General features: G+C 37.2%; 1 protein-coding gene across 1 annotated transcript in view; it reads left to right on the top strand.

Moving 5' to 3' along the window:
- The first annotated feature begins 505 nt into the window (after window positions 1–505).
- pou2af2 (POU class 2 homeobox associating factor 2) overlaps window positions 506–10,984 on the top strand; it is an 18,172-nt gene continuing 7,693 nt past the window's right edge. The window contains exons 1-2 of the mRNA XM_007542408.2: window positions 506–702; window positions 1,697–1,797. Of these exons, the coding sequence (XP_007542470.1) occupies window positions 693–702; window positions 1,697–1,797 (111 nt within the window). The 5' untranslated portion in view covers window positions 506–692. The remainder of the gene's footprint in view (window positions 703–1,696; window positions 1,798–10,984) is intronic.

Below are 10,984 nucleotides of genomic sequence, written 5' to 3'. Positions count from 1 at the left end.
TGACTCATTTGTTTTTACTTTGCTCAAAGTGTTTTATACAAATCTAAAAAAAAAAAAACTCTTTTCAGAGGAAAATGCCATAAGGTTCATTTTTGCAAAAGAGTGTTATCAAAAATGTATGTGTTTGCCAAGAACAAAGTTTTTATTAGATGTATATATGGTAGATAGCGATATTAGAAGAAAATTTTGTATGTTCTCCACAGATGCAAAAGCTCAAAGTAAAAGAAGAACAACTTCCGTGCTGCAAGACCTGCGGCGCTCAGAAGCTCCCGGAACTCAAAATCAGAAACGTGGAAACAATATATCCTTTATATATCCTTTTTTGAATTCAGACAAGGAGTACAGGCCAAAGGAGTACAGGTTTTCTTTCATTTTTCCCAATGCTTCCAAACCCTAATCTTGACTGCAGATGCAAATAGTCTAAAAAACGTCCCCCCATATATTTGCATTTAAACAAATAGATAAAAGGTCATTTTGAAAACCTGCCTCCTGATGACTGCAGTGTGAGGTGCCATGTGTCCCTGCCCTCTTTACAGAGTGGTTATAGCTCTCTGAGTGGCACGCCAGTCAGTATGGTGCTGCACTCCTGCACTGAGCCACTGTAGGCAAATACAGCTGAGGGAGAACAGAACAGCTTCTGTGGGTGTGTGTATGAGTGTGTGTGAGTACATGATACACCGTTCAGCTGCATCATGGACACAGGTAAGACTTTTTCATTCATGCATATGCCCGTCTTCCTTTTCCTAAAAGAAATGTTATGAAAATCAGTGTTGCTATGAAGAAATCAAAATTCTCTGCTGTTTTTTGTTGTGCCAGCATGCTGTGATTTTCATTACTGTGTGTGACAGTTAGTACCTGAAACTTGTTAGATCATGTTTATCTCTGCAGAGCGCTTCTTACAACAGGAATATGAGGAAACCTACTGGCAGGAACTATGTATGTCTAATTGAACAAGTGTAATTCTATGTTGTGATTGTTTTGAAAATTGAGTAAAACCCTGACTTTCTTTTCACTTAGAATAATGCAAAAAAAGAAAAACACTGAAATCCAGATTACATTTTTTATTTTCATTTTCAAGAATCTCTTTGCTGGGCAGATTTGGAGCTTATCTAAAAGATCCATTCAAAAAGCTGGGGTCTTTTACATACAGTTTTTTGCATGCAATTTCCGTTTGCATAATAAAGTTTGCATTTTCATTGAGTTTAGACCTTCGCTTCCCAGGAATGTCCCCAAATCACACCAGCACCAACGTGAGATTTATAAAATCCAATACCAAAAATGACTTGATTAATAAATATATGGGATTTCTCATTTCTATCAAAATCCATGTTTTTTCATTAACATGCATAACATGCATATTTTCTTTTCATTAATAAAAGAAAAACATGCATGTTTTATAATGCCATACCTTCCAACCTTTTCTTTCTGCCTGGTTGAAATCAAGTGTTTCTAGCTAATTGCTTCATTTTAGTTGACCATTTGGAACAACCAGACCAAGGGCAATTTCCATGACATTTACACACACAATCCCTAAGAGTCATTCACCTATATGCATAAAACTGTGATGTATTCAAATGAACGCACTTTTGTGGGAATGGATGAAAATTTGGATGAAGTTGTGCAGGAGGAGGAATGTTTTCTAGCTGAGATTAAATCTCCTCTCAGTGTCCGTTTTTTTGTTGTCTCTACTCTTCAGAATATTCAAAAAGAGTGTACCAGGGTGTCCGGGTTAAACACACAGTGAAAGACCTGCTGGCTGAGAAGCGATCCCGACAGACAAGCGGGCCCAGATATACTGTAAGCACCAACTGTTTTTGCTATTGTACCCTCCTGTGCTGTCTGTCTCCCTCATCATCCTTCACCCAAACCAAATACCGTAGCCACAGTTGACATTCTGTTGATGACACAATTACGGCACTGCCTTCAAATATTATCCTCTCCGTTTACATTTACTGTTGTTTTGTGCACTAATAAGTCAATGGTTGATCTATTGACCACCTGTATGTGCCTCCCCCCTCTGTTTCTGCTGCCCTCAAGGCCTCATAAAGACCATCTGTAAATAGTTGAGCACAGTGTGTGTGGATAAAGACAAAGCACAGAGTCCTATCCTAACCTCACAAAAGAACATTGACACAATGCATGCAAAGGCAATGGCCGTGATCTTCAAAAAAATAAAAAGCTCCCTGGAGCTGGAGCTTGAGATGGAGGTGGAGGTGGGGGGCGGGGGGACGCAGGGCAGACAGAGAAAAGGCCAATGCAGGAGGTTGCCTATGCAAAGTTTGATCAACACACACCTGCCAGCCGATATTGTCCTCAGTCATGAACAGGCTCCAGACAAACCTCCTATTGTTGTCAAGCACACACACGCACACACATTGGTAAAACACACACACACACACACACACACACACACACACACACACACTAGCTTGAATTTACAGACAAATTTGGCTGTGTCTTAAATGCCTGCATGCACAAACAAGACTGGCTTTTCATTACCACAAACTGCCTGTCAAAAGGCTTTTATGGGACAGTATTCACTCATTGGTCTAATGGTGGCATGTCCACTCTGTAGATATGCAGGCTGCTTACCGCTCAGCCGGTTGGGAGACAGCATGGGATACAATAAGACAATAAAACTGTAGGTGAAAACATACCTTCACTTTCTGCTCTGGAAATTTCTGCAGAGGTTCATAACTTCAGTGGTTGGAAGTTGTGGGTAGTTGTTCTCCATGGAGAACTCCCAACAAAGTCTGCTGTACCAGAGCTAAAAGGATTTTATGCTAACAGGTTACAGTGAGGCAACATGTGAAACATGCACAGGAAATACTGCTCTATGCTGCGTTTCCATTCCAAACATGCGCAAATCTTTGTCTATTGTCTGCTCATGTCGAAAAAACACAATTTCACTATAAATTCATTAAAAATCATGTCAGCAATGGATGCAAACTGTTATGTGAGATTCTATTTATAATTCAGCCATAGCAGTAGTGCTATATTTGTCATCTTATTCAGGCATTAGAACGACAAGCCCCTTATACCTACCTACGTATGCAGAATTTTGGAGAAATTACCGTCATCGATTTTACAGAATAGAATAAGATACAAACTGTCTGATGCTGTGAAAGCTCTGGTGAAGCTGCACGTTGTCCAAAAACAACAACAAATCACCATCCTGTCACTACTTCCTGTCATCTTCTGAGCCAGCAGTAACATCTGACTGTTGATCATGGGGCTCGTCTGTTGTGGAAAAAGTGTTTCCATTGTAATTTTTGTAAAACACATCTATTTCAATACTATCAAAAAACACCTGATCCTTGCGCAAAAACTATCAAAAAATGGGAATTTTCTCAAAATTGCGGTGTTTTCTTGAAGCAAAGTTATTTTCATGCTTTCAGTTTGCATAGTTTTATGGTTAATGATAACGCAGGAATATCTCTCTAAAATCTCTATGTAGCCACTTTAGATAGCCACACAGGCTGAAGCTAACATCTCTGTTCAAGCCTGGCTAAGACCAAAAACTTCTGCCATCTCCAGTTCCAAATAGTCAGAGAGGCTTATGGGAACATTATTTTATGAACTTCCATATAAAAAACCAACCAATGCAAAGTTGGCAACAGTTCAAAGGTATTCAAATGAGCCTGTCTGATACTTTTGAGAGCAGACTTTAAAGATGGCAGAAGTTCTTATAAATCTTGCCCACAATCAGCAGAGCCAATATCTTTAAGCTTCATCACCAACTAATCTAGACTCATAATGAGATGAAGAGATAAAAGTGTTTTTTACTGGAGGTAACAAAACTACTCAAAACCTTTTAAATGAAAAATCCCAAGATATCCAAGAAGAGTCAAATATTTACACATGAAGTGAACATTAGCAGATATTATCTCTTCCTCATGAACATTTTTGTGCGCTCTCAATCACAGTATTATGTGTAAAAAATAGATAAACCAACACAGTTATCATAATGAGCAGATATGTTATTTCCTTTATTTTCTTGACATGTAACAATATTTGCAATGAGCATAAAGGAAACATTAGCCTTTTTGTAGTAATCATACATTTGTTAGACATGGACACTTTTATTTTTTTCTACTTTTAACTGGGGGCCACTGACCTTGATGTGAATTGTGTCATTCAGACCGGTGAGGTTGGAAGGATGCAGTTCTTCCTGTACAAAACATGGTGATTAAAAACCTGTTCTGCTTTGCATATGGTTTTAGGAAAAAGAAAATACAGCTGCTTTAAATTCTGACTCATATTTTACAAATGTATTATTTTAATGGACAGGTGTAGTGTTTCCATTTTTGTTTTATGAGTGATGACCAAATAGGATCCACTGGGATGTGGGGGAGGTGTGCACTCTCTCTCATTCTGTGTTGAAAGCTGAACTCCATGTTCATCCGATTCCGGCCCAGGGCCAAACGCCACAGAGCAGCAGGCTAGATGCTTCATTCAGAGGGTCAGTGAGTTTACGTCTGTTGCTGAAGAATGTTTTCAGATTGCTGAAGGCAGCAACATTAATCTGAAACAGCTGTCATATTCCCAGCTTCAGAAATATTAATATGCAAATCTAATAGGCAGCAAATCCGACTTTTTATTTTACTTAATTCAGTTTTGCTTTAAGAAAAGTTAATTTGAGTAAAACAATAAAAACATCATACAGCCACTATTTATTTGGTAAAGACTTGTTTCTATTTCCTGTTTCAGTCCTCGTCCTTCGTCCTGATCCGTTTACTCTGGATTTCTATGGCTGCAGGATAAACCAAACTTCTTTAGCAGCTCCACTCCAACCTTTAAAGCTACTGGGCACTAAAATTATACAGTTATACACTTTTTTAAAAATGATTTATGATTATGATGTTATATGAAATTAATTAGCAGAATTTAATCTATTATGCTTTTGGTTAGCTGTTTGTTCTTTAGCTGTAGATATTTACTCACTGTTCTTGTCATATATTTTGTATTAATGAAATAAGAAGCAAGTCAACATACATAATTGACATCATTCACATGTTTAAGACAACCACTGACAACCTGTTATTAAATTTGCTTGCAATTTATAAGCAAAAGAGAAGCCACTTTATGCCTAGAGTTGTGTAATTTTGGACTGTAAAGCACCACGATTGCTCCAATTTCACAAGGAATTTTAACTTAAATTTGGCCTAAATTACTTTTTTTTTTTTCAACAAATAAGCTTAACTCATGTGATGTGTGTACCACACACATGAGAAAAGCTCTGAAACATTCTAACCCACAAATAGGTGAAGTTTCAGCTGTAGGACCGTTTCTCTTTGGGAGATCAGTCTAACAAGAAAACTGACCAACTTGCCAGGATTTTTAAAATCATATCATGTCAGATTTTTCATAGATAGCCTCAAACTAAACATGACAAGGTGCATTTGAGGCCTTCCACCAGGGACTCAAACACGTTTAATTCAATGGTCAAATTCTGATTTCTAGATGAAATCATAGGACTGAAACAACTAGTTACAACCAACTTCCTGTTATTAAATTTGCTTACAGTTTATAAGCAAATTATGAAACAAAAACTTTATCTCTGCAATTGTCTAATTTTGGAAAGTAAAAGTTAATGAGTGCTGTAATTTTCAACAGAATTTTATCCTAAATTTCCAATTAATTGTTTATCGATCAAAAAATAGCGCACTTTTAAAATAAATAAAACAATCAAAATATAAATTTTAACCCAAGGGGAAAAAACACACAATTTCAAAACAAGGGCAGTGAAAACAGATACTCGGTTTTCTTCAGGTGTGTGAAAAATTGCCTCCCATAAGCTTCTAAAAGAAAATTTTACCAATTTATTTTTGTTCCAAATTTCTTAGGATCTTGGATTGTTTTTGTGTTCTGATAATTTTGTTCTGTTTTTAATTAGATCAGTCTTGTTTCTGTTTTACTTTTCTTTAGTCCTTATTATATTTACTTTTTTTAGAGTTATTCTTAGTTACTCTAGTTTATTATGTTTCTTAAGTCTAGTTCAGGGGTCCCCAAACTTTTTCCTGTGAGGGCCACATAACTTTTCCCTTCCTTGGTGGGACCAGAGTCAGTTTGTAATAGGAAAAGTGTGACGATTGCAGGAGAGAAATTTATTGTTTTCCAGAAAGCACAATCAAAAAACCCTCTCTGGGTTCTTCACAGAACAAAAGTCAGGAAATAAATAATAACACTATTAATGAAATAAATAACAACCACATAACCCTCTCTGGGTTCTTCACAGAATAAATCCAGGAAGGATTATAGTCAGTCTTTTCCAAACTATGAGCCGCACCGGACTATAAGCCACAACCCCAAAGTTTTTTTTTTAAAAAAAACAGTAAACATACACATATAAGCCTCAGATATCTCTGCCGCTCCTGGTTTTCCACAACGATGCAGCAGAGGGGGGCGGACACCCAACATTTGAGTCATAACAGGTCAATTAAATATCACATTTATTACGGTTGAAAAGGAAAAAGTTGCCAAGTTTAGATTTAACTGAACTGATTACGGTAGTTTCTGAACGGTAACTGTAACAGTAAAAGTGCTGATCCTTCGTGTTGCTACTAGCATGTGCTAAATGAAAATAGACGCCTTCTTCTTCTTCTTCTTCTTCTGCTTCTTCTTCTTCTTCTTCTTCTCCTTTAGATTTCAACAGCAGCTTGCATCAATTATTGTTGCACTACTGCCATCTACAGGATCCTAATATCTATACCTCAAATTCTCATAATGATCCCAGTATTATTTAAAAAAAATGAAAAATCTTCTTTTTCCCCTCAATGCTATTTAACTGAACAACAACATTCTCAAATTTCAATTCCTTATTAAAACCTAATTCTGTTTTAATGGGCGCTTTCTTCTTTTATTTCCAATTTTGACTTCCAATGATTCACTTCCTGCTAAAGAGCCCCCTGGTGGTTGAAGAAAAATCCACATATAAGCGGCTTATAATCGGGACAATACGGTATATGAAAAAAAAATCTGAATGCTCTCTTGCATTGTTATTAAATTTGCTTACAGTTTATAAGCAAATTATGAAACAAAAACTTTATCTCTGCAGTTGTCTAATTTTGGAAAGTAAAAGTTAATGAGTGCTGTAATTTTCAACAGAATTTTAACCTAAAATTCTGTTTTAGGTTAAAAAACTGACTTTTTCCTGTTTCTAAAAAACCTAAACCGGGCCGTAGTTTGGGGACCACTGGTCTAGTTATTCTATAATGTTAGATCCGTTTTCTGAGCAGGCAGACGTGCTGGAACCCCCGCCGTTGCTATGAGGCCAGAGCAGCGCTGAGCTGCAGGTCCGTTTGACGCTGCTTGCAGCTTTAATTTAATTTGTTTCTCTTTTGTGTAGTCTGGTTCCTACTTTATCCTCCTCATCATGCTCCTAGTGGTTCTGGTTTTTGGCTTTTGCAGATTACCTGATGAATTGCCTGGGAATCTGCCTGGTATTCACCAGGTCATTATGTAAGAATGACCAAAAAGAATGTTAATGGTCATTCTTTTTTCATTAAAGCTATCGTCTACTACTTGTCGTCTAAGGCCCTCTGCATTTGGGTCCGCTTTTTGAACATCTCATGACAAAATCGACTTGTCATTGTCATTATTTCATTCTTTTGAACTGTTCAATATAGCAATAAAATCGTCACAAGCATATCTAACTTAGAAGTCAGTAAACAATTCAAGCAAGTTTTGTCTCTTGAGATATTAACTTTAATTTCATATTTTCATTAATACATGATAGCAACTATGTCTTGCAGCAATAACGATATTTCTCCACCCAGAGTTTCTGAACAATCGTCTGCTCAAACATAAAGTTAGCTTGGTTATACAAAGTTGCTGTAATATTCCACTAACACTTCACTTAAAACACACATAGCTTTACGTTTCTTTCCGGAAGGACTAGCTGACTCAGCACATGGCTACAAAAAGCCTTCCATACTTGTGTAACTTATCCTACTCAGGATCTTTTCACAGGCAGAAATGGCTGCTAGCGTTAGCTTATTCAACCTCTCTCTTTGTATACTGTTGTTATGATTTAAATTATTTTTGTGTGTCAAGCCTTATTATTTAGTTATTGCCGTCTGATAACTAAATAACCACGTTATCCAGAATATTCATTTTTCCTCACACATGTTAAAAGTTGGTCCCAACTGGAATTTCAATTAAAGTTTCTATCATTCGTTTCTAAATACTGATGCAACTCTGGCTCCACAAATACAGCTACAGACCTGCATGCTCCTGCTAGTACTTTCTTTATGCTTAGTGGTTTGCTTTAAAACTAGGCTATCAGTAGCTTGTCTGACTTGACATGACTCAGTGATAAGTTAGCTTTGAATGGATGCAATTCAAGGTATTGGAATTCTTAAATCTAAAGGATAAAAATGACTTATGCAAACTATATTTCATTTCTAAATCTAAATCTAATTTTGCTGCAATTATGTGATCTCTCCCTAAACCACCTTGAGAAGTAGAATCGTCAGTTTTGGATATGGCAAAAGTTGGCAATAAAAGGGATCAGACATTTGTATCAAGTATCTGATGGTTTATGATGACTAGTTTATAATTACTTCAATGTCACCTCTTACATGTGTCTCTGTCTTATATAAGACTGTAGATGAATACAGCAGTCTCACTTTGAGACTGTTTTGGTAAATTTTATTGGAGGAACCTTGTGTTATGGTGTTATTTTTGAAAACAAAATATATATATAAAAAAATCAAATATGTTATCTTCTGTTTAAATCAAAAAGAGATGTTATTTACAATTTTGGAAGCACTTTATGTGCTTGTCAATGCAGTATTTACATGTCTGGTTGTGAATGTTGCTTAGGGACCCAATAATGACCACAGGCACATAGTAACGATAGCCGTTCCCGTCCTATGTTAACCAATGCCAGGTTTTATCTCGGAGAATAAAAAGGCCATTGAGAGAGTAAAGCTAGCTCTGACCACAGAGTAATCCAGCTCATGCTGGAACATGAACCGGGACAGCAGGAGTAAAAACATCTCACATCATCCCACTTTAGCAGCTTTCTCCCATCTGACAATTTGCATCCAGGTGCAATGAGACATTCTGCTTTAACACTACATTTATGAGCTCAAGCAAAGCAAAGCAAAAGAAACAAAAAATTGATACAGGAAATTTTATGCATTTACAATTTAAAACATAAAAAGTGTTGGCAAAGGTTAGCTAGCCAGTAAGAATTTCTTCACTTAAAACAACTGTAAATGTGGAGTACGTGTTAGAATATGTTGAAGTACTGAAACATCACAAATTGATAAATTAAAAGAGGTGATGGAATAACTTTAAAGTGAACTTTTATGAAATATTGATTTCAAATTTGTATTTTGAAATTTAGCTAAATTTATTTGTGTAATATAATACATATCCTGTTTTGAATAGTAAGGAAGATTTTTTCCTTTTGGAAACCAGGATAAGTCCCTCCCACACTTCCACCCCCAACCATCAACCACCTCACGCCCCCCTCCTCCTGCCCCCACTCCGACTGAAACACATTATCTGACTGAGCTTGAGCGAGTTGATTTCCATACGCAGCCTTCAGAGATGCAGTGAGCCGTACCTGGGCCACATGAGGAAGTCTTGGCGCTGGCAAATCACATTCAAATTCTGCCCTCAAAATTTGCGTGTGCCCTAGCCAACATGGGCTTAATATCAACTCTTTCATGTTAGCACTATGCAAAACAAGAGGCTCTGTCATTTTCTGTCCTGTGCGAGCGGACCAGGGTGTCTGCACTGTCTGCATGTCTTTAGCTCTGCACGAATGGGACTGCCAAGAAATAGAAACTCTACAAAATGATCGGTCCTTTATGGTTAGAAAATAAATAAAAAATGAAAAAACATAAATGTAAGAAAACATACTTCCGTCTTTTTTCTTCTTCTTTTTTTGCAGCATGTTCCAACCACATTGAAAACATTTGTATTCTGTTTGGGTTGTAACCATTTTTCATACTGTTAAGTCTCCATTGAAAAAGAAATCTGGGTATCCACCTTATTCCTAGCCCACACTAGCATATTCAGCTACTTCACTGACTCAGCTGCTTCGGAGATGCGGGTTTTCTTCCCTTGGCTATTTGTCCACACAATGAAATGAACACACATAAAGCATTTCTGGGTTCTCTGTTCAAGTTTAGAAGTTTTAGCCTAATTCTTTTTGTTTCCTTATCTGTCTGTGCGCAATGAAAACTGCCGCCTTTGTTTTGGGAGCGTTCAAGACACACCTTTTGCTGCCACAAACTAAACTTGGTCTGATTATTAAAGTACAGTCACGAACAGCACAACAGTTACCCGAGCTCCGAAAGGGCACCTTACGACACTTTCTAGTGGAAAGTTGCTCTCTGTGACAGGTTAATGTGTGATTCGGTTCGGTTCTGGTCCAGTGGGGAGATTCTTCATATTACGGTCTGGAGCGCAGCAGCTGCAGTCATTTCTCCGCTGATTTGCAGCGACACTCAGCAATGGAGAACCTCGAGGTTCTGGTTGTGATGGACTAAATGAGCCCAGATATTTTATTTAGTCTTATTAAAAACTGTTCTTGGCCCAAACATAATGATAAAGACTCAGATCATGAACTTTATTATTTTTAAATTCAAACGAAAAATAAAATTCACATCAAACAAAGACAATGTTATGTAGTTCTGGTGTTTTGTACTGTCGGCGCAGAACGGCAGCTCAGAACTCTGACCAGATTCTCGGCTTTTCTCGTCTTTATCACTGTCAGCTCTTCAGAGGAACGAGCTGCTAGCAGCGCTGCTAAATCTCGGTCATTTCATTACAAAATGTAACAATCGTGTTCCTGTCGCTCCCCAGATTAAACTCACAATTATGATCCTCTGTACTGAGCAGCTCTCTGACAGCAGACGGTGTGTCTGTGAACAAGTGTAACTAAATACTGTATTATAACCAAAAAGAGAGATATAAATTACATCATGACCTATAATCATGATGCAACTTCTATCATGAATATAGA

This window comes from Poecilia formosa, unplaced genomic scaffold (assembly GCF_000485575.1).
Source record: "Poecilia formosa unplaced genomic scaffold, Poecilia_formosa-5.1.2 Scaffold687, whole genome shotgun sequence".
Lineage (NCBI taxonomy): Eukaryota > Metazoa > Chordata > Actinopteri > Cyprinodontiformes > Poeciliidae > Poecilia > Poecilia formosa.
This window is presented reverse-complemented; position numbering and strand designations above follow the sequence as displayed.